A 24,831-nucleotide genomic window follows, 5' to 3' on the forward strand; every position below is an offset into this window, starting at 1 on the left:
TCTCTCCTCCTCCGGCAGATGTGACGCTGGTTTTGCTGACTTTCTTCTGCGCAGATGATTGCGGTTCTGCGAGGCTGTTGACGACAAACAATACCAGGCCAGCGGATGCTTTCCATCAGGCATGAGACCCATGACTTCGGCGTTTTTTGGGAAGGTTAAGATAACGCAAGTGGATCTGAGAGGTAACGGAGCTCAATGCGACTTTCCTTCCGATTTGAAAGAAGTTTTGATGTGTTGTAGCCAACTTTAAAGAGCGCTAGAATCGACAGAAAAAGTTTTATTGTTATTAGTAGGCTATTATACATTTGTTAAATTGCTTTATTTAAATCTAGTTTCGGTTTTAAGCGCCTTATTCATAGAAGTGCTTTGTTTTCATAGATCGTTCAGTTTAGGACTTTTGTGTGGTCTGTCAGTGTAACTTGCAGTCATTGGAAATGTCATTCTTTTTTATGAAAAAGGGATATAATTAACAATATAGAAAACAATACAGAATTATCTATGGAACATAATTAGATATCTCTATATCTCATAGCATGTGTTTTTCTATCGTAGATTTATAGAAGTCCATTACAAATGTGCTTCTCTTTAAGAGTCAAACTGGATTGAAACAAGCCTGTTCTCTGCATCTTTGAATGTGTGTGTGCTCAGATCCTTCACACACAGCTTATGTAAGCATTAGTTGTTTGACCATGTGTTTAGCAGGAATGCAGAGGTTGAGGGGTCAAGGGCCACTGCTGTGACTTGCCCTATGCGGTTTCACCTTGCTTTCTAAGAGTAATCAGAAATCCAATAAGCGCAGTGCTAACTGGAAGGAAGTGATACATTCTTCATACCACAAAAGTTGTGATTGCCGCAATGTTGAGCAACAGATGGGAATATAATATTTGGAGTAAAGGCTGATTTATTTTGTCTGGTGTGTGTGTGTGTGTGTGTGTGTGTGTGTGTGTGTGTGTGTGTGTGTGTGTGTCTGTCTGAGTGTGTGTGTCTGTGTGTGTGTGTGTGTGTGTGTGTGTGTGTGTGTGTTTTAAGACAAGAGTAATAGATACCGGCTGCGCTGGACACGTCTAGACACCCCATAAAACTGGACCAGCTAATTTTCCATTTGACCAGCGGCGTGTTAGTCAGTCAGGAGAAGCAGAGAGCTCACATTTCGGCTGTTGGAAAGACGCGGTTATGGTGAACTCGCTAAATATTAGTTAGCTCTAAGTGTTTTCAGGCATAACAGGCTTAATAGCAGCTAATCAAAACAAATAAATAGTAAGTATTCTCTGGGACTGAATGTCTATCTGTTGAAGGTCCCACTAATCATTCAGTTTCATGACCTTTAATTTACTTTACCCTTTCTCAGCTGGTATGCCAAGTCAGCTATAAGTAAGCCATTCGTAGGTTGACTTCCTCAACACTGTGGCTTTGTTTGTCCAAGCCAAGGAGGTCTGTGATTCGTGGAGAAAGCTATTGGTTTGCATTCCCATACATTTAAATAGCAATTGCTAGGCAAATAAAATGACACTATCAGATATTTTTTATTATATGGAGCCAATAACTTACAGTGTAAAAAAAGCATAAGACATCTGGAACCACAGGAAAATTGCATCAAGATATGTTAAACATTAAAATGTGCACAGGCCAACAGGATTTTTCCTTTGGGTTTTGGATTATTGCAGAATATAAGCTCTGTGGCCGACAAAAGTTTTATGAATCTTTCACGTTCTACAAAATAATCTTCACACATGAACACAACATTTATGAATTTTGAAGTCGAAATACAATCACCAGAAGTAAAAGCTAAAGTTAGGCTACAAATGAACTAGACCATGGTTGCATGACTTCAGCATCAACACCACTAACCTTCCGATAAATCTTCTATTCTTTATTTAAAATCTACAAGTTGGAAATCTTTAGTTATATGGTTTGCAAGAGCACAAGAATAAACACAACAAGGCTGTAAAAGTGAACTAGTGAGATGAGTTTACCTGTTTGCGTGATGATGTATAATGTCCCAGACAACCTCTGTAGTCCAATTTAGGCACTTGTTAGCAAGCACCTTTTCCAAGACGCATAAAAGCTTAAAAAATTCATGAGTGCTAACTCGTTTCCGGGTTTTAGGACTCGATCCTCCAGGACTCTATGGAGAAAGATGGAGAAGATTCTTAGAACTAGATGGTGCAGCCGTAGATATGTATACATAGATGTCACGTCTGTGCGCACGCCATTTTGGAACAGTTAGCATTTCGTCACTCAATGTAAGAATCAATGATGCCATAACATTGCGCAGTTTCTGGTTGTGAAACCTCCGAGATTTAAATTCCCGAAGAAATGGGATAACCTTTCACAGGTGAGAATGGTTCATGTTTTTTATATGTACTTAATATTACAGGTTTTTAAACTATGGTAATGTTTTAATGTTGTATTAGCTGACTCCTTCGTCTTAATGTATTGTGTTAGTTTAGCAAAATCATCTGATGAAGTCTATTGCAGATATAGATAATTATACATGAGTTTAACTTCGGTTGCAGATTTGCTCTCGAGTGTTCACGGACAAGCTTTGACTGTTCCAATATGGCGGATGACTTTCACACTGCGGCCCATAGAAACAGACGCTAATGAGGAATCTATGTATATATATATATATATATATATATCAATGGGTGCAGCATCTACCAGCAGGGCTTATACCTGGATCATGATACCCAGCCAATCCTCGAGCCCTTCGTTTGAGCATTTCAACCAACATCATTGATTCAATTCGACGGCGTAAGTTTTGTCTGGCCAATGTATGGAAGGTTGTGGAGGAGTGTTCAGGAAAGCAGTTCAAGAACAGCAGTGGTTTACATTTCCTCAGACTCTCATACAGACATGTTGACCTTTAAAGCTCTGACTAATTGTGCTTCTAAGTGCTGAATGTTGGAAGCTTTCAGGCATGCAGGGTTTCCTTGAGCCTGTCGAAAAAAAACAGTATAGTGAACTTTCATCTCTGTTTAAAAAAAAAAGTGCACAAACCCAGTGAGAGATCAGGCCTACAGCTGGGTCTAATTACTGCAGGCATTCAGACCCTGTAGTGTAACGCAGAGAAAATAACGTCTCTCTCTCTCTTTCTGTCTCCTCAGCTGAGAGGGAGCAAAGGGATGAGGTCTCTCTCTCTCTGATGCCAGAATGAGAACTTACACCCGTGGTGCACCAACAGTGTTCTTTATAAGTGCACTGTGGATTCTGGCATCCCCGGCTCTGGCTCAAGTGGACCCCAGCGGAGGCATTGCGTTCCTTGGAGGGAACTACGAGGGAACTCACCCCATGCTGTACTTCGGCCAGGCGGAGGTTGAGGAGCTGCAGCGGGCAGCAGTGGGGACACACAAGGCTTTGGCCCGACAGATCCGGGAGGCTGGGGAGGCCATACTGGAGCGACCGGAGGTGTACCTGCCCCCCTGGAGCCCTGCTGAGTTTAGTGCCCGCTGGAATGAAGTGTATGGGAACAACTTAGGCCTGCTCTCTATGTTCTGCATGCTGTACCCGCACCGTGCCGGTGCGCTGGATGTAGCCAAGGAGTACATGGAGCGCATGGCTGTGCAGCCCAACTGGTAAAATAATGTGTGTCTGAGCTTGTGTGTTTGGTGTGCTTCTTAAAGGCCTTGGAACGTGCAGCTTTGTATGATGCGTTGACGTAATTTCCACTGAAATAGGAAGCTAAGGCGGGACATATTGAATATTTTCAAATAGCCAATAGCATTTAGTTCACCCACAGACTGCAAGTCGTACTTCCAGCACCATGGAAGCGAATCCGAGTGCTCATGATACGTTGGATTCAATACATATATGTGAAAGGATAAAGTATTCAGACCCCTTTTTTTGCATTTAGTTTGTTTTCATTTTGTCTTATGCTAAAATGCTTAAAGTCCCACTGAAGTGCCTTGGTAAGCACAGCTTTGTATGATGCGTTGACGTAATTTCCACTGAAACAGGAAACTAAGGCGGGACATATTGAATGGCTCCTCCCCCTTTTCAAATAGCCAATAGCGTTTAGTTTACCTCACAGACTGCAATTCATAGATGACAGCACCATGGAAGCGAATCTGAGCACTGATGATACGTTTGATTCAATTGTAGAGATGTGAATAAATTCTAGCTATTGCATTCTTAACCAATGTACATTTGGAAAATATAATAAAACTCGAGCGTTTGAGCAACCGAATACACATCTGCAACCCATATTGCTCTGTGACGTGTCAACGGTTGCTATGGCCAGGTGGTATTTATAGCATAGTGGGCGGAGCTTTAGATTCTAGAGAGCATTTGATTGGACAGAAGATGTGATGAGAAGCTGAAGTCCGCGGTGATGTCATAAATATCCGTGATCCATTTTGGCGGAAGTGAGGGACTGTAAGTTTTGAATGCTTATATCTCCTAAACGCAAATTTTGTCATTGTTTTGGAGCACACCAGCTTATTCACTACCTTAGGGCTAACAAATTCATATTAAAAGCTAAATAACTTAAATTTTGATTTCAGGGCTCTAAGGGGCTTTAAGCTCCCAATATACTCGTGGGAAAGGTTCGATATACTTTTTTGTTCTTTGCTTATGGATAAAAAGAAGTTTTAAATTCCTGAGCAGCTGAATACGGTTAGCAAACATCCCAACGCCACCCACGCGGCTGTGAGTGGCATTTAGTTGAATATGTAAATATGTCCTGCATGCTTTCCTCTCAATAACAAAATAAACACTTAATAAATAAGCAGTTAAGAATGCATTGATTATAACGATGTTTGCATCAGCTACAAGTCACGTCAAGTTTGTTTATGTAGCGCTTTATACAATAGAGTAGGTTTGAATCCCGCTCGGAGCGGTGCAAGTAGAACTGGTTACATTGGTGCCGTGACCCGGATGGGAGTGAGGCTTAGGGGTGTGAGCTATGCAAGTAAACCTCACTGCCCCGGCCTAAAGGGGTTCACTAGTGATTGACGCTAGTGGCTGCGGTCTTTATCATTCTTGTTGGTGAGCCCAACTTCCATGCCAGTTGATGCTGGTTCGAATCCCGCTTGGAGCAATGCCAGTATGACCAGTTACACCTGCAAGGTGCTTTAATATAAAACATTCATTAGATCTTTTTAGTAAAGGCTGAGCACTAATATGATCCTAAGCAACAACTGATAGGGTTTTGTGAGGTATTTGTTCACAGTATTGTGAGCCTTGTCCCTTCATCTGCATTCGCAACACAACCCAGAACACACTTTTTCCATTAGAATTTCCCTAGATTTAACCTGGAAAACTCAAATATTCACGTTGTCAGTTAAGACAGCACTTACTTTTTAAGTGAAAAAGCCACAAAACACCAATTTTGTTTTCATAAGCATAAACATAAAAAGCATATTGAATTTCTTAGAACTTAAGACAATATGTTCCAGGCTGAAACATGTATACTTATGTTCTTAGAAAAACAGATTCAAACAGATGCATATACACAAATTTGTTTTTATCTTCATTTTAATGTTGATGAATCCAGATTGTTCTGAATGAGAGAGTGTTTATGAATTGCTAAAATACACACCAAACTCTCCAAGTCTGTATTTAAGGATTTGCTGCAAAACCTCTCCTATACAGCCATTTGTCACTTTCTGCAGATATATCCTTACATTTAGATTTATACATTTGGCAGATGCTTCCGACTTGCATTGCATTCAAGGTACACATTTTTCCTTATGCTTTATAAAGATGTACTCTCACCTAGATGTGTTGCAAGATCTTCAAGTAAAGCCAAGTGTGCTATTCTTAAAACCAGATGAAACACAATAAACACCTTTTATATTGGCCTACACTTGATTGCATGTGTTATTGTTCAGAAACTATTCCAGATCCAGCGTAAGCACAAATCATTTTTGTCACTCTGCAATAGGTAAGGTCACTTAGGGCCACAATTTCTAATATATAAGCAAAAACCATTATTATTATTATGAAAACATGTTATTTTAACACATGCCATGTTTCTAAGGCCACAAGGATTCTCTTTTTCGAAACATGTGATTGCTGTATTCATTGTCACTGTACCTTAAGTACTCTATCTTGACAATACTTGCTTATTTTTCCACCGTATTCCTTCCTGTACAATATCTTCAAAATGTTGACACAGCCAAACCTGCCTCTGACACTACTAACACAAAAGCCTCTAATGATGTGAGTGACAGTCAGACCTGCCTCTGATGTGTCTAAACTTGTATGTGATGCTTCTTATACGCTCACCTTGCCTCTTATATCGCTTGCTCTGTGTCACTGATTTATTAAGATCAGTCTGTTCCTATTTGATGGCCAAAAAATAACTACAGATTTGAACCTGGACTTACAGCATACTGTATGTGTGGGGGGGGGACCCTCAAAAATAGGACAGTTCTACGGTTTGACCTAAAAGTAAAAAAAAAAAAATGCAGGGCATCAGAGCTTTATATAAAGAAGCTAAAAAAAAAACTTTCTGTAAAGAGGAAAGTTAGTTTTTAGTTGTTTAAGCCCTTGTCATAATCCTCTGAAAGCTAAGACATGTAGTCCATCAAATTTATCAAAGGTTTAATTATTGCTGTCCCCACAATATCTAATTTCAGTGTATTCCATAATAGCAACAAAAAATAAAAAAAACTATGGATTAACTTGAACTATGAATCACATTGACCCAGATTCCACTGTCATCATTTAATTCCAACACATTCGTTCTTTTTTTTGGAAAGCGTGCTGCCTCCACCTTACATAACAAGAATTGCAAAATGGCTCTAACTACAAGGTTAGGATACATCTCCAGCTGTCTTAAATAATTTAGCTAAGACAAAGTCTTCACACTTGCGAATGTTCATGGCTGACATTTATTCTTAATTATAAGTTAGCTCCAGTCTTTGGGCAAATCTTGAGTGAGTCATTAAATCATTCATCAGTCTTTATGTCTAAAACGTGGGCTGATTCTGTGGAAAGATTCACTCTTTAACAAAGCTCCCATGGTGGCTACTGAAGCATCACGTTCCTTCATTCAGGGGACCAAGGTTATATGCACAACCCATACATTTAAGTTCTCTGTTGCTTGAATATTTGGAGTTATATTTTGGTTTTCAGAAATGTGGGTTTATTCATAGGTGTGCACATTTGCGAGTCCAAATATTCAAAGTGCCAGTTTTTCCTCACCTCCTCCAGTGAGTTCTCAGAGTGAGTGCTGATGTTTCTGTTTAAGTTGCTGTGGATGGTTGGTTGGTTGGGGTTAACTGCTGCGGTTCTGCACTCTCATTTACACTGCCGCCAGCATGTAGTGGCCAACCAGCACCAGCCCAACACAAACCTCCAGCTTCTGGAACTCATAACATTGTCGGTGTTATTACGCACACTCCAGATTGTAGGTATAGCTGTAGCACTGATTCAGATCTACAGCCTCCACTGCTCTTTCATTGCTTTGTCAAAGCGAAAATCTGTTATATATTTGCTACTAGCAGACGGTCTTATAAATAGTGGTTCTCAAATTGCATTACTGTAACACATGAAACTTGCAGTCCATGCAAGTTTTTAACTATTTTTTTTCTGCCATTTCTCTACTTGTAATGTTTTTTCGTATTTTGTCCACTTTACATGGAAAAAAAAATCATATCGGCTAAAAATAAACTGGAAAAAAGTAGGGCTGTCACTTTTTAATGTGTTACCATTCATTCTTAGAAATAATGTGATAATAAAATAAACATAATTAATCCTACCCCCAACCCATATGGGAATTCTGTAATTCTTTGACAGAACAAATGGATGAAGTACCACATAATACTATAATCTAATTTTTTATATATTTTTTTGCTAATTTGATTTTCTGTTAACCAATCTACAGTATTTTTCTTGACAAAAACTTAAATTCAGTTAACAGTCAACTGTTTAGTTAGCATATATGAACTGCTATCCTCTCTGCAATTGCTGTTCTTTTAACCTCTCTAAACAGAAACAGAAAAAATTGACTAATGTTGTGTGAGAGTATGTTTCGAAGTCTTAAAGACGGCTCTTTTGTTTCAGGATGGTGAAAGATGCTCCGTGGGATGAGGTTCCTATAGCCCACTCTCTGGTTGGCTTCGCTACAGCATACGACTTCCTATATGAGTACCTTAGTAAAGTTCAGCAGGAGCGGTTCCTGCAGGTGATCGGGAACGCTTCGCGCTACATGTATGAGAAATCTTACCACCGCGGCTGGGGATTTCAGTATCTCCACAACCACCAACCCACCAATTGTGTTGCTCTTTTAACTGGCAGTCTTGTGGTCATGAACCAAGGTGAGTCTAACATTTCTTTAGCGTTGTATGTCCAGACAGTGTGAATTCATTGATCATCAAGTCATGTTGAAAACTCTATTTTTTTGACTGGTCCAGTTCTAAAGTAAACAGCCTCTATGAAAGCTTTATTAACTGAAAGATGGGACTTACATTCCTGCAACTGCTAAATTGAGCGTTACCATTTCTTCTATTCATTTTTCTGTGAATGGTCTGTTCTATCACCTTTATGTTATTTCTGGCTTTATGGTCTGAAAGCTTAAACATGCTGCCTTCGAAGAATGCTTTCCGATGTAGGAATGCATCAAGGCACGTCTGAATCCAATGTTAGCTTCACTTCCTGTCTTCTGAGATACCTTCATCTAATCGGTTTTTGAAGGCATCATAGATGTGGGCGCATCCTTAGAATAAGGATGGCGTCTGAAAGTTGTGGTTGGTGGTCAGCTGCCTAAGCTTGCGGATGCAGCCATTGGTGTTTAAATAATGAACATGGAATTCGAGTTCTATTTGGAAATGCACTGCAAAAACATTAAAGTATGAAGTAGCGATCAGCTACAGTATTGTAACATATTCCTGAGTGAATCGGCTATTGAATGGGTGGGGGGGGGGGGGGGGGGGGAGACTTGATTTTTTCCATTGTTTGTGGATTGGATTGTGAAAATTGAGCATTGTATACTTGAATGAATAAAGATCTGAGTGTGAATGGCTTTTCTGCAGCGTGGACTTGCATACATCAAAAACAAGTTATGGCATTTTAATTAAAGATTCCAAAGTAAAAAAAAACGAATTGTCAAGAACTATGACCTTTTCTGTGCACGGTTCCAACAAAATTATAAACTTATGACATGATTGTAAAACTTTTATATTTTCATGTCACACACAAGGATTCTTGAAAAGGGACAAAACGGAAATATCTGTAAAGTACATATGGATTAGACTTCACCCACAGGAGTTCAGTCAGTGAAACACATATCCTAAAGTTCACAACAACTTAAAAGCTCAAATAACATTTTAAATTGAACAAAAATATGATTCCTCTAGTCTAGAATTGTAACGCTTAGATCCACAGAAGACGAAGATGATTCTAAAAGAACATAAGATTTATTATCAACTCAGAATAACAAGCCAAAAAACGAAACAGTGAGCTAGTGCACAGACATCAACCAACAAATGAACAGGACAAAGGGAGGAACTTAAATACACAGTGATGATTAACTAAAACGATGAACAGCTGTGAAGAATGGTGTTAGTGTCCATGGTGAAATGCATATCCATGGCGGGAAACTAAAACAAAGGGAACCACATGCCATGAATGAAAACAAAACAAACGGAACGTGACTGGTTACGTTTACACGACAACGATACGCTTAAAACGGAGAAGTTTTTCGTTTGAGTTTTCCGCGTACAGACGACACCATTGTCAAAGCGATTCCTATTCACACGGATCCATGAAAACGACTAAAAGTGCTGTATTCTGCAAGGGGGTAATCTTTCAGAAAAAACTGAAGCTTCCCCGGGAGCCGCCATTGATTAGCAGACCATCGCCTGCTGTTAGCATTCCATTGACTCCCATTCATTTTGGCGTCACTTTGACAGCGAATAACTTTACATCTGAGGCGTTTAAAGACTCCATTTGTCCATTATTTATTTCTAAAGAAAAACGAAAATGTATAAAAAGGCTCCATTACCTTGTATCTTACGTTATGGCCCTGTAGAAGCAATTTTTGTAAAAATAGGCTAATGATTGCGTCATAACCACGCGACTCTCTGTCGCACTGTAGAGAGATTACCGTATGGACAGAAGGAGAAGCTCGCGGGCAATCGGGGGGACGTGGAGGCAAAATAATTAATCAGAATACTTAGCAAAAGTTGCTCCTGCTCCATGCTCATGGACAGCTCCTACTCACACTCTCCGTCTCTGCAAGTTTCGGAAGGGAATGATTCAGATTTCTCTCGGCACAGCTACTAGAAGACAGACGGGTTGCTCACGTCATCTATGTGGTCAAGCTCAGTTTGAGTCTGCGCAGTCGCTCAGCCGTCAGGAAGTGAGAGCTTCTAATTGACTTCACTTTTCTCCGTTGAACTCAATGGGGTCGCTGTGTCCATTTCTTTTACTGTCTATGGTATTCTGCCGCCAGGCCATTAGATGACAATGAAACCCTACAGACTGAACACGTAATACTCATGTGCATGACGTCATCGTCTTCAGAGATTCACGTTTTTGTTGTTTACACGGAGACTTTGAAACCCGTTTCCAACTTTTTGCGTTTTCAGGAACCCAAAACGCTGTTGTCGTGTAAACGAACGGTCAAAACGCATAAAAAGTTTCACGTTTTTAGTCGAAAACGGTGTCGTGACAAGAATGTCTTGCCCAATATATAGTTTCATCACTGTAAGCCTGTTTGATTTATAAACTCAAGGCTAGTCAAAATGATGTTCTATAATAATTGGCAACATACCTCACATACTTGTTGATAGACCTTTTTTTGAACCCCAAATAAAATCCTGTAACAGCACTTCTTAAATTAGATTATTACATTTTAATACAAAGTGAAACTGAAATTCTGTGCTCTTAATCTGTGGACAATCTGTTACTCCCTAGTAAACTGACGGTTTTTGGAGAAAGTTCAGTCTTCTGAACACACACGTTTTGAAGAAGGAAGGGTCTGCCCGCTCGCTCAGCATTCCTGCCTGGAATTTAAGGCTGCTCAGGGTCATTCTGCAGAGCTGAACTTAAGCCTTCCTAATTATTTCTCCAGCGAAGCAGTTCACCACATGACTCCAGTATTTCAGAACTGATATTTTCCCCTCACTCTCTTGCTCTTTTGTGTTTCTCTCTGTCTTTATTCCTCCCCTGCAGCTATTCATAACATAATCTGTAGTTTCTGGCCCTGAAAGTATGTCCTTTTGACTTTTTGAAACAGCTTCTCTCATATCTGTCCAAATATCTGGAGGTTCTTTTTGCCCCGCTCTTCCCAGCATTCCCATCCCAAGCTGCTCTGTTTCATAGCATAAGATTCTGTATAAAATAACATGATTAATACAGAGTCAATTATGTGGGTTTGTGGAGATCGGCCTGGATGAAGGAACGGTGCCTTAAAGGATTAGTTCATCCAAAAATCAAAATGAAAATAATCACTCACCCTCATGTTGTTCCAAACCCATTAGACTTCCTTGTGTCCATGCAACTATGAATTTGATGCATCAGAAAGTACAAATAGACATGTATGGATTACTTTTACCAAAGTCTTTTTGTACCTTGTATGTGTCAAAGACAAAATTTTAGTTGTGTGGGCTTTCAATGGATAGACAAAAATATAAAAATATCTTCATTTGTGTTCCGAAGATGAATGGAGGACTTATCGGTTTGGGACGATATATTGGTAAGTAAATGATGACGGAATTTTTACGTTTTGGTGAACTATTTCTTAAAATGAACTTTGTGTATACAGAGCTCTTTGTAATCCCAACCAACCCATCAGTTATACATTGCACTAGTCGGAACAGTCATGAATTTGGCGGTAGTGTTTTATTTGTATTATTAATTTGCCATTTAAACTTTTTGATGGCTGCCTGGTTTTGTAGTTTCACAATTTAGAACATGTCTGATCTTCAGTCAAGCAAAAACGTCCCACATCACACTCTTTTGGTCTCACTTCATCTGTAGCTGTTCATATAAAATACAAGGCTATGATTTTGGCCATAGGGGGTTCCACTTGAACGGCATTCCCCAACCTCATCACACTCCTAAGCATCTGTTTTCTACCACCGTCTGGTGGTTCCATCACAACAAGGTATAAAGTCTCTCTCTCTCATTTCTACCGTAGTGGAACGAGCTTCACCTGATCTACTGAGACCATTACAGCTTTCAAGAAGACACCTTTGAGATTACTTTTGACTTCTGAGAATGATATTACTTGAGCTTGGGTCGTTAAATGGGTTATATGAATGGGATGGAAAAGTCACCTTTGTGAAAAATGTGCGCTTAATTGTATGTGCATTTGTTGTGAACTTCAATTCTTAAAAGTATATAAAAATAAAAGAAACGTATGCAGATAGTAAAGTATTACTGAAATAAAAGTCCACTTAAGAGAGCACACTTTCATGACTGTTTCTTAACCCACTTAAAGACACATTTAAAAAGTGCACTTTGTAATAATGTGAAATTAAAAGGTTTTAAATAATTGTTTTAAGATCTTTTTGTCATGCTTTAAAGAAGTACATTTATTCTGATGTTGACTAACATAGAACACATGGAAAAGTACTTGATTCAAATTTTACAGTAACTAGTGTTTTATTCAATATTACATTTAAAGTTAAAGTTATTAGCGACACTGGTGGCCGTTAATGGAACTGCAGCCAGCAACTTATTGCTCGTGCTCGCACTCGTGCATACGTAACACACAAGAGACTGAGCGTGATTCAAGACCCAGATATACTCACGGCAAAGGGTTTTTTTGTTTTTGTTTTTGTCCTTTGCTTAAGTAAAAATAAGTCGGAAATACCTTTGTTACACTCGCTTTCTGCCAGGACTTTTACGTGCTTTTCCCAAACCGCTGAAGTGACGTTGACGTCCGGGTTAGCAGTAGCATGAGCCGTCAAGCAAGTGTTATTTAAATAAACTCCTGATGTACTTACAAACTTTCCAATGCCTCGTTTTATGAGCACAGAACCTAACTGTAGAAGTTTGGTACCATTCCGGGCATTATTAGTGGGGTAATTTACAAGATACAGCCTAGGATCCATTAGAGCCTGCACTAAGCCATCCGGCTGATTTATCTAAATAAGCTCTAACTTTAATAATGTCCGACCAAGGGAAAAAAGGCTTCTGGGGGGGTGTTTGGCTCGAGGTCATGGTGCAAAGGACCCTAGGTTGCTTTTACTCCGAACCATCCCTTTAAGCAAGCATCTGATCATAGCGATGTGGATATGTTTACAAATGCTCTGCAATTTACCATCATCATGTTGACAGATGAGGTCGTTCAAATGACACTGTTTTGATAGTTTGATTATAAAGAAAATTTGAGAGTATAGACTATCAGGCTATGTGAGACGATAGCTTAAATTAATTTTACCTTTTCTTTGCATGACACATTGACATTACAGTACAGAATGGCTCTTTTGGCATTTTTCCTGAACATTGTATAAGCATTTGTTTCATGTGTCATTGAACGGAAGAGAAGCTTTCGGGAGCGTGTGTAAACGTCACAAAACGTCCCGAGTCCTTCACATAAAATCAGTCCACAGGCTTTCATAGACAACCTAGGAAGTCAGGGAAAAAGTCTTGTTTTTTAAGTTTAATTACAAACTGCTCATTGGCAATAAAAAGCAACTCTCGATTAATACATGCAAATTCTTACATATAGCCCCATTGATATCAATTTCAATAGAAATGACAATAAAGTATATTTAACTTTACCATAAATGCTTGTCAGTACATTCAATTATATACAAAGTAGAAATAAATTTAACTTTACATTCAGAAGCATACTTTGACCATATTTCAAAGGCAACAGAATTATGAAATTACATATAAAGATGTACTTAAGTTCTACTAATATGTGGATGAAAAAGCACTTTAACTGTATTTAAATGAAATTTAAACTACAATACATTTTCATTTAATTATAAACAACATTGTTAGTGTCCGAAAATACATGACATTCAGTTCACACTTTAGTATATCTTTTTAAAATATATTTTTTTTTGTTAAAAGTTTGCTAAAGTGTATTTCTTTTTCACAAGAGAAGAAAATGTCAACAACACTCAGAATCAGTCTAAATCCAGCCTGTAACACATATGTAGTTTTGTGTAGACCATGCTAGACGTGGTAACAGAACTTTGAAAAGATGGGTTATTACATAAATAATTTACCCAAAATTAAAATTCAAGATCAAGTGCATTGTGCTGTGTACTCTGGTTGTATACTGCATATTTGTCAAATGTGCACAGTAAACAAACAGCAAAAATAGCACCAGTAGTGTGATGTCTGACTCTCCAAACACACCCGTTCTCAACCATACCTTCATTGAGCTAAAAATCGCAGCACTAAAATTGGAACATTAGAGCATACTATGTGCTTCATAGACTGTTTGCATTAGAAAAAGACTGCCAATCATGGCAAAGACTGTCGATTTAAAAAATGCCAAAAGCAACTGAAGAAGTTATTTAGACAAACAGATAAAGGGCTTTGTAGAATGAAGTGTGTTTTTTACCGTGAATGTTTGCTTAATATGGTGCAGTCGGATCTGAAAACTCCAGCTTGTGTGCTGTTGGGTTTCTGCAGTCCACAGAGTAGGTGATATCATGTTTGTGTAAATGTTGTTGTTCACTGAGGGTAATTCCTGTTTGATTGTAAACCGGTGTGTGTGGTCATATGTGTGTGTGTGTGTGTGAGAGTAACTTAGAGACAGTAGCTGTTTGTCAGTAGACCTACTGTGTTCCAGGAAACCTGTGGTGTGGCACTATTACTCAAACTGATGAGATGTGGTCTAAATATTTATGTGGTTCTTCTCAGACTCACCCAGGCATGCAGGCAGAGGAGCTGGGGGTACATTTTAAACATTTTCATGAAATTAAGAGAGCTATTTGAGAGTTTAGCTCATATTAGTACAGGAAGGTTTGCTTTTTGCCTTCTGCTTCTCAGAGTTATAAATATAAACTGTACAATTCATCATTTATACCATCAAACACAACTCAGTGTGGTTTCCGTATGATCTCTACATGCTGAAATGAGCTGGCTATAACAGCAAAGAACTGCTTTTTGCTGACACAAGCCCATTTACGTGCGCATCAGAAAACAGGGTTATTCCAGGGTTATTGCAGAGCAGCACTCTCTAAACATGAGCGCTGTTTTCCCTTACGCCATCTAAGGAATGAAACTGTTTAGTCCTGTTTTGACTGATGTTGTTGTCGTTGATAAACAATATATATTACGGACGGTTTTGTGTCTGTTTTATGGTGTATTACTAATTATGACTAATTATTAAAATATTTGCTTCTTTATAATGTTCCATTGCAACATGTGTTGTATATTCAAACTTTAAAAGCAAAATCACTGTTAAAATATCTTCATTTTTATTTTTATTTTTATTTTTTGTGGTTGCCTGAGGCGCAGCTGCTTATATAACAGAGCACTGCCCACAAAGCTATGATTTTGACTTGTTACTAAAATTTGTAAATACATTTTAAAACTTTATTTATTTATTTGATTTTTTTTTAACCAATAAACAAAAATGTATTAGACAGAATTTATAATATAATAATAATGAATTAAAATATGCCAGAATGGGCAGGTAGTAAAGGGTTGCAAAACTGAGTTCACTAGGGAACAGCTAGGTTGGGACAAAATACGTAATTAAGATCAAGCAAAGTAAGGGAAAATCATGCAATAACATGGCTGCAAATAAAAGGTGAGACACATGGCAAAGATTATGCTTTTGGGAAATAAAATAAAAACTACCATTCTACTATTAAAAAACTAATTACACTACCATTCAAAAGTTGTTGTCAAATAATCCTGTACAAAAATGCATGATGGTTTCTGCAAAAATATTTACTATCTTATACTAAGGGCCAGATTTACTAAACAGGGCAAATTAGCGTGAAAGCGCAACTCCAAAAAAAGCTCAGATGGGAGTGGGAAGTTCTGCACGTGATCTAATTAAAGTACACAGATGCAGCCGGATAATTTCCATAATGACCAACACAATCTACCAAGAGCAGCGCAAACTAGCGTCTGGTTTAGGACATGCCTTTTTGGGTGGTAAATAATGGCTAGCGCAAACCTTAGTAAATTACCTTGCATGATTCATTTAAATACTCTCCTCCCATAAATTTTGGGTCTGAAAGAGAAACTCCTACAAATGCATATGCAATAAGCTCAGCCGCTTCATGAAACGACCTTCTAATCACAACAAATTCTTCTCTATGTAATACTTGCTATGTTTCTGTATATTTCAGGATACCTCCAGGAGGCATACCTCTGGACAAAACAGGCTCTTTCCATCATGGAAAAGTCCATGGTGCTTCTCCAAGATGTGACGGATGGATCTCTGTACGAGGGTGTGGCCTATGGGACGTACACCACTCGTTCACTCTTTCAGTACATGTATTTGGTGCAGAGGCACTTTGACATCGGCCACTTCAGTCATCCCTGGCTGCACAAACACTTCGCCTTTCTCTACAGGACATTGTTGCCTGGTAAGGCCTTGCTCTGCCTGGTTCTGTGTAGTATCTTACAAGCACAACTTTTAAAGGGTCATATCGGAAACGTTTTATTTGATTTGGTCATCATTTTTCACCCTCTCTCTGACCCTTAGGATGTTTTTTTGCTGCTGCCTGTTGTACCTTCCTACAGCATCTACAGTATATAAACGCCCTTTTTGAGTAACAGTGCTTACTTTATGTGTGCTGCGGGTTTGCTGTAGGGTCCAGTTTATTTTGTGCTGCCCCATTTTTCAATAACAACCTCTTTGCAAAGCCTGAGTTACATTTGAACAAATTCGCAGCTTGGTTTCAATAAATGCATCTTCAGTTTTGAAAGTCACAGTATGTTTCCATAGTACATTTAAAAAGTTTTCAGGATATGACCCCCCTTTAAAAATGTTAATAGCTGACAATTGTGGTAATAAAGTGCTTTGCCCATGCCAGTCAAAGCAATGAACTCCTTTTACACCTTAAAGGGTTAGTTCACCCAAAAATGAAAATTATCCCAAAATTTACCCACCCTCAAGTCATTCTAGGTGTATATGACTTTCTTCTTTCAGCCAAACTCAGTCAGAGTTATATTTAAAAATGTCCTGGCTCTTCCAAGCTTTGTATTGGGAGTGAATAGTAATTGCATCCATCCATTATAAAAGTAATCCATACGGCTCCAGGGGTTAATAAAGGCCTTCTGAAGTGAAGCGATGGGTTTGTGTAAGAAAAATATCCATATTCATAACTTTATAAACTATAAGCATTATGACGGATGGATGCACTTTTTTTACTATTCACTCCAATTATTACGCTTGGAAGAGCCAGGATATTTTTTAATATAACTCTGATTGAGTTTGGCTGAAAGAAGAAAGTCATATACACCTAGAATGGCTTGAGAGTGAGATAATTATGCGATCATTTTAATTTTTGCTTGAACTAACCCTTTAAAGCCATGACCAGGTAACCTGGCCAAAACCAAACCGAAGCTCAGGCCATGAACTGTAACAACAATAGCTCTCTGTGCACATCAAAGAGCTAACAGCCGTCGAGCTGTTTGTGTGTGTCTACAGACAAGTCAGGTTTGGATAGTTTGCAACCTCCTGCCAAAAGCCATTTTATTGTAGCGGAAAACCAAATCCGTAAGCAAAAAATTAGGAGACGGAGAAGGTTAGCAGCCACAATACACCCTCTCAGTCGTCCGTTCTGAGAATCCACACAGATGCAGTCTGTCAAGACCACATGGCCTCTTCTTAGTCGTTTCTGTGTTTATATCAATGTAACAACAAGGGTTTTGGTTTTCTGTGGAAACCAAAACAAACTGGTGAAAATACTAACATCAAACTCTCATTAGTTAAAGGCTGCCCTCTAAAGACAGTGCTCACTTCTGTCGTTCTTTTACACACAAGTGATTCCTTCTAGGTAAATATTTTCTAGTGGTTGCTAGGTTTAATATTCCGTTTCACAGTAAACTGCTGCTCTTTCTTTAATCTTCACCCAACCTCGTTAATTAAAAAGTGTTTACTTCTGCTGCTCTCAAAGAGGCTTCTACTTATTGTGTGGTTTGTATGTATCAGTATGAACAACTACTTGAGATTTTAGTTGACCTTTATGCTTTAAATGATTCAGTGTATTATTTTCTGCTCCTGCAGGTTTTCAGAGAACCGTTGCAATCGCAGATTCCAACTATAACTGGTTCTATGGGCCAGAGAGTCAGCTGGTGTTTTTGGATCGGTACGTCATGCGAAATGGCAGTGGCAATTGGCTGGCTGAGGTGATCAGACAGAATCGTGTTCTGGAGGGCCCGGGACAGGCGGGGAAGGGTCAGCGCTGGTGCACTCTGCACACTGAGTTCCTCTGGTAAGACTTCTTGTGTTCCTGAGCACAGAGCTTTTTTACAAATATTTCGCTAGAATACTGTGTATGTAATCCTCAAAGAGGATTAAAGGTCCCATTCCATGGATTATTTTTATTATTTTATCATGTTTCCAGGGGTGCCCTTATAATGTTAGTATGTTTTTTAGATCAAAAATTGTTATAATTTAGAAATAAAAGGCATATTTCCTAGCCTGATTTCATTCCCTGGTTTGAACACTCTGTTTGAAGGGGCGTGTCTGCTGTGAGACTTCAGTGTAAACGCCCACTGCTGTGATTGGCTGACATGCTTGCATATGAAATATCTGGCATTACATGTGGAACTATCTGGAAAACTTTTACTATTACAGCTATTATACGTTTTTACTATTACAACTATCGGGATTAACGAATCGTGAGAAGTTTTTTAAGTATTTAGATCTATTTCAATCACATAAAAAATTGCAGTGAGCGTTGAGCAGATGACAGTCTGTTGATCGCGTGAAAAAAGATCTTATCATTGCAACGCAGTTTCTGCACTCACTAATGATTTCACCAATGCAAACATGAGGCATATAAATACAGTAAGAGCTTCGTTGTGCAGTGTAACAGCGTCATTTATTTCATAACGAGTTTTGGCAAGTGTCCAGATAAACTCGCGCTGTGTGATTGATTGACAGCTTGGACGACTGGAAAGGGATTGTTCTTTGATCGCTTTCTGTATATTAATCACAGTTTAAGTAAGATTATTTTCATCCTACTAAGAGAAACGATGTTAAGTTGATCGCTACTTCCATATTAAATCACTACTTACCGCTTGCTGGAATATAGTTGAAATTGCCCCCTTCGTCAGTATGAAACGCTGAGAGAAGCCTGCTTGATATTATCCCAGGTTAGAAAAACAGTCCGTGGTGAAATGGACAGAGCAAACTAACAACTTCGAATTAAACTTTTGCGGTATCCAATTATAGATAAACATCAACCGTCTGTTGACATTTCGCCATCAATACGCCTGTGTTCCTGTGGGCGGAGGTTAGTCTAAACACGGTTCTGGTGATGTCACTAATGAAGGAAGTAGAGGGGTGTAGTCCAATCGAGCCGTTTTTTGTAGTCAACTTCTGTTAAATAAAATATCTCGCTTGGCATTGAACTTTGAGCTTTATAATTTTACAGATATTATTTATACTCTAACAACAACATTACACACTAACTAAACTTTGAAACATGGAATCGCATGCAACGGGACCTTTAAAGCTTTGATTTTGATGATATTATTTTTCCCAGCTAAACATGGTTGTCGGAAGCCATTACTTATTAAACTCACGATGTTTCAGCATATTTAGTTTTTTTGATGTTGTAAAATGTCAAACATCAATGTTGCAAAATTTCACAGATGTTATACTTCCCTTTTCAAGTACTTTGACTTTCTTTAGAAGCCTTCCTAGCCACAAAAATATTTGTTACATAATATATTACACTATTATAAATTGTAGTAACTATAATTTATGCAAAATATATTTAAAACAAATAAAAATATCAAAATCTAATTTCTCCTGCTTTTAAATATACAGGAAAAGCTGATTTAATGCAAAGTGTTAAATTCGTAATCAATATATGCATCTTGAAAAAAAAATCAATAAAATGATTTGCAAAGTAGACCTAATATTACATAATTTGATGAAGCTGAGTTAAAAAAATATCAATAAAATCTTTCCATCGTGAATAGTTTTTTTCTTCAAAAACTTTGAACTAGAATTAAAATAATATTTTCCAAATTATATTTATATATGTCAGCTTTAATGTACTTATCAAAATAAAAAAAGGTTTTGGAAATAATTGCCAAAAAAGTATTCAAAATGTATAATTTAACTTACTGTAAAGTCTGCAAATGGGTGTTCGAATACTTTATTTAATGTCAAAAAACTTAACATGTAAACAGAAGTTTAGAAAAAAAATGTTTTCACAAAATCTGTCATTTTCTGTCACTAGCATGTTTACATGGACACTTTTTGTTCCAAACTGTGTTTACATGAGCTCTAAATAAAGTGATCTGATTAATGTGTGCATTTATGTCACAAGCTTACTTTCTGGTACTGATGCAAGGTGCACATGATGAATGGAATATGAATTTTAGATTGACACGAGATTCATTTATTGTACTATATTATAATGTATTCAACAACAATTCATTTCGCCATTTCTACGTCATTGCACATGCGCAGAACTTTCCAGTTTCGCTTTTTAATTCAATCTCATTTTAGAAATTTTACTTACCAATTAATTCTGATTGACGTGGTTACATGTGACTTTTTTTATTCCGAGTGTTTCTAGTCCGATTACAAACAGATTATTAGGGTCCATGTAAATGCAGCTAATGTTTGGATGTAGCAGAAAACATCTGGGTCATGTTTGCATTTTCTTTTGTCAGGTATAAAATTATGTCATACATGTGAAAATCATCTGAGAATTGAACAAATAGTTGTAAGCCAGCTCAGAGGAAGACAGGAATTATGTCGTTGTGGCAGTTATTCTGGTGATTGAGGGATAATAAGACTTCTACACCTTACAAATTGTCGTCTGAAGCAAAAATGGTACAAATTGCACATCATATTTTGCGAAAAAGCATGACACGCTAGAGCAAAATAGGCACTATTTTTGGAACCAGCACCACAAAATTAGTAAGAAACAAATATTGGATCATTTAACTCGGCAAATATTATGCAGGGCGGTGTAATACATCTCTTGAAAAATAGTTCTTGAGTTATTTGGGATTGAAATCCCACTTGTTGAGAAAAGGTCGAGCTGAAACCAAATTGAAAGGTTTTCTGATTATCCGAGAACTAGAACTTTGTGTATTGTGGTTTAACTACAAAATGTGCCTCTCTCACTGTATAGGTATGACGCCAGTCTGCAACCCACCCCTCCTCCTGATTATGGTACATCCCGTCTGCATTATTTCGAAGACTGGGGAGTGGTGACCTATGGAAGTGCCCTTCCTGCTGGGAGAAACCACACATTTCTGTCCTTTAAGTCGGGGAAGCTTGGCGGACGTGCTATTTTCGACATTGTTCACCAAAACAAATACAAAGACTGGATCAAAGGGTGGCGAAACTTTAATGCGGGCCATGAGCACCCGGACCAGAACTCCTTTACCTTTGCTCCGAATGGAGTCCCGTTTGTCACAGAGGCTTTGTATGGACCCAAATACACCTCTCTCAACAATGCCGTCATGTTCGGGCCTGCCGTGTCTGAGAGCTGCTTTGCACCATGGGAAGGCCAAGTCACTGAGGCTTGCAACTCAAAATGGCTGAAGTATAAGCACGGTCTGGCAGCAGACTGCCAAGGTCAGGTGGAGGCGGCTCTGGAGCGGCAGGGCATGGTGTATATTCGTGGGGAGGGTCATGCAGCTTACAACCCTGAGCTGAAGATCAAGAACTTTCAGAGGAACTTACTCCTGCTTCATCCCGAGCTTCTGCTGGTGGTGGACCACATTCAGCTGCATTTAGGCAGCTCGACACACAGCATGAGCGCCTTCTTCCACAACACTGACCTGCCCTTCCAGAAAACCCAAGTCGATGGAGTTCACGGTGCTCTGATCAGACACGGAAATGAAACGTCCAAGATGTTCTGGCTGGACGATACGGGTGGCAGTGAGCAGGCAATAGTGGGATATAGGAGCTACCCCCGGGGATACCCGTATAATGGTTCAAACTATGTGAATGTGACTTTGCCACTGAGGTACCCGATCAGCAGAGTGGCCTACGTCTTCTTCGGGTCCGGAGTGGATGTGCAGAGTTTCAGCGTGCATGGAGACTCAGAGAGACTAGACATCTATCTGGCCACCAGGGATCACACCTACAACATCTATCTGCTCACAGATGAGGTTCCCACCAAACCCCTGGCCACGGTGTTGATGGACCAAAAGAAAGTGGAGTTTGAAAGGACAACAGGGGTAAACGTGCATCCCTTGGAGGAAGTAGAGGAGTACGTTAATGTTGTGGAGGACAATCTTCAGCATGTAAAACCAGTCTTCCAACAGCTGGAAAGGCACATTCTTTCACGGGTTCTTAACACGGACCGTTTCCACAAAACTGCTGAGCGCCTCCTCAAGTCCTCAGACAAGAGGAAGACACCAGGGACTATTGAGAAGATGTTTTCCCTTTCTAAGAAGCAGGGGAAGGGGAAGGGAGGCAAGAAGGCAAGCCTTTCTGACAGCCTTCCAGACATCTTTGCTCAAATTGAGGCGAGTGAGAAGAAGGACAGGCAGCGGACGATGAAGCGCGTCTATGAGGAGGTTCCAGAGGAGGCGGACGGGGACTCGAGGGCTTTCATTGATTACAGTGATTTACGGAAGGGCAGAAAAGTGGGCTTTGTAAAGGGCCGGAAATTCAAAGAAGTACGCGTGGGGGCTACGGCAGAGAGTGATGATGTGTTTAGCACCACCTCGTACATTCGCCTTTTCCTCATTATGAATATAGCCACTTTCTTTGTCCTGCTGGCCGTGCTGTTGACGCGCTTCCAGAGGGCGCAGAGTTTGCACACGCAGCGATGCCTTTACTGCATCCTCCTCATAGACAGCTTCATCCTGCTCTGGCTGTACTCCTCCTGCTCTCAAACACAGTGCTGACCGACTATTCCTGTGGCGCAATACGCCACAAGTGTTGACGCCAGTACTTTGGAGGAATATCCCTGTTTGCAGCAGCAGTGCATCTAAATGAAGCATCATCAGTGTGGACGGTACATGGCTCATGACAAAATATCGATATGGCGATATATCGTTGTCCTTCTCCATGCGATACGAGAATCGATACGCTGGCGCCAAATATCGAAATTTGAATTAATAAAATAAGGGGCTCTAAATAGATTTTCCTGCTCGCAGCGTTGCTACTTCATGGCTCCTCGAGGTGGCGCTCAACACATGAATGACCATAAGTTAACTAGCCTAAGATAAAGAGAATTTTTAATGGAGGACAGCAGGTTGAGTAAAATAATCAATGCCCAAACCACGTTTAAGTCGACAGTCTTGACGCATTTCAGTTTTTATACCATTGATGGGACAACCATGTTGTAAATAGACATCATTGACGCTCTTCACCAAGCGCTTACACAGATACACACTGGAGCATTTGAAAGCAGGCGTCTATTAGTGGATCCATCTATCAGTGGATATATTTGGGATCCATTCATAGATGCCTGCTTTCAAATGCTCCCGTGTGTATCTGTGTAAGCGCTTGGTGAAGAGCGTCAATGATGTCTATTTACAACATGTTTTCGAAGTGTTGATAAACGTAGCCAATCAGAGACATATGTGACCCTGGACCACAAAACCAGTCACATGGGTCAATTTTTTTAAATTGAGATTTATGCATTATCTGAAAGCTTTCCATTGATGTATGGTTTGTTAGGATAGGTGCAAAAAAATCGAAACATTGAGGAAAAAAAGCCTTTAAAGTTGTTCATTTATGTTCGCAGTTGTGCTGCATTCACTCACAAAAATAAATGTTTTATATATTTACGGTAGAAAATTTAAGAAATATCTTCATGGAACATGATCTTTACTTAATATCCTAATGATTTTTGGCATAAAAGAAAAATCGATAATTTTGACCCACATAATGTATTGTTGGCTATTGCCACAAATAATACCCGTGCTTGTGACTGGTTTTGTGATCCAGGGTCACATATATGTTAAGCGCATGAACACAATGGCCAATCAGAGGTGCTTAAGAATCTGCTCAACAGCGCTAGGGGGAAATGCTGATATTGTCACATTTTTAAAATGTTAAAATACCCAAGTACCAAATACTGATGCCTTTGACAACACTATTCCCAGGTTCATTTTAAAGAAGCTGGTAAACACTGAGATGTTCCCAGGTTGAAATAAAAGAGTTTGAAAATTTTACAATTTTAAAATGTATCCATATAAAACAAGTTGAGTCAGTTTACACACAAAGAAAAGTTGAAGCTTTTAAAAAGTACAAGCATGAAATGTTTAATTTACTTAAAATTTTCTATTTAATTTACCAACTGAAAAACTTTTTGTGCTTTTTTCTAACAATTTGTACTTGAATAAAGAGAAAAAACCTGCACTCAACCTTTTCACAGGCATTTTGTTTTTATAGACAGAGATTGTGATGCATCATTTAAGGATCGTCTAGCAATATATTGATTATCGCAGAATTGCTGTATCATGATATCATCGGTATCGTGTATCATATCATGAGGTACCCTGTGATTCCCACCCCTGATCATCACTGTGAGACAGAAGTGAGACGTTTGTCTACTCCACCATGCAGTGCTGCTGCACTTCAGCACAACTCTCAATACTGAGCCAGTATTAGCAAACAGATGTTGCCAAGTTTGCCATCCCACCTCGACTCAAAAGCTTTTGTGGAACTTTGTCTTGAAAGACGGAGCCCTGCACATGAAATAAGGGGGGAAAACTGTATATTGTGGCCACAAATTAAGATTTGTATTAATTTCCTCATTTTAGTTAAATCGTGGTCACATTGTAGTAATT

At 39.0% G+C, this 24,831-nt stretch overlaps 1 protein-coding gene and 1 long non-coding RNA gene across 3 annotated transcripts in view; one reads left to right on the plus strand and one right to left on the minus strand.

The window, feature by feature from the left end:
* LOC311068624 overlaps window positions 1–16,217 on the minus strand; it is a 53,131-nt gene extending 36,914 nt beyond the window's left edge. The window contains exons 1-3 of one of the 2 annotated variants that reach the window (XR_014603409.1): window positions 14,477–16,217; window positions 2,677–2,939; window positions 1,974–2,125 (exon numbers count right to left, since the gene is read on the minus strand). This is a non-coding gene — a long non-coding RNA (uncharacterized lncRNA). Of the gene's footprint in view, window positions 1–1,507; window positions 2,126–2,676; window positions 2,940–14,476 lie in introns of those variants that run through there. The other variant, XR_014603410.1, reaches the window with a different exon arrangement.
* The window catches only part of dse (dermatan sulfate epimerase), a 25,490-nt gene continuing 682 nt past the window's right edge, over window positions 24–24,831 (plus strand). The window contains exons 1-6 of the mRNA XM_084091194.1: window positions 24–182; window positions 3,108–3,575; window positions 8,011–8,264; window positions 16,224–16,463; window positions 18,110–18,317; window positions 21,207–24,831. The exon at window positions 21,207–24,831 is cut by the window's right edge and continues 682 nt beyond it. Coding sequence (XP_083947320.1) covers window positions 3,154–3,575; window positions 8,011–8,264; window positions 16,224–16,463; window positions 18,110–18,317; window positions 21,207–22,938 — 2,856 coding nt within the window. The 5' untranslated portion in view covers window positions 24–182; window positions 3,108–3,153 and the 3' untranslated portion in view covers window positions 22,939–24,831. The remainder of the gene's footprint in view (window positions 183–3,107; window positions 3,576–8,010; window positions 8,265–16,223; window positions 16,464–18,109; window positions 18,318–21,206) is intronic.

The sequence above is a fragment of the Abramis brama genome (genome assembly GCF_963993115.1).
Source record: "Abramis brama genome assembly, chromosome: 18".
In the NCBI taxonomy this organism is placed as follows: domain Eukaryota; kingdom Metazoa; phylum Chordata; class Actinopteri; order Cypriniformes; family Leuciscidae; genus Abramis; species Abramis brama.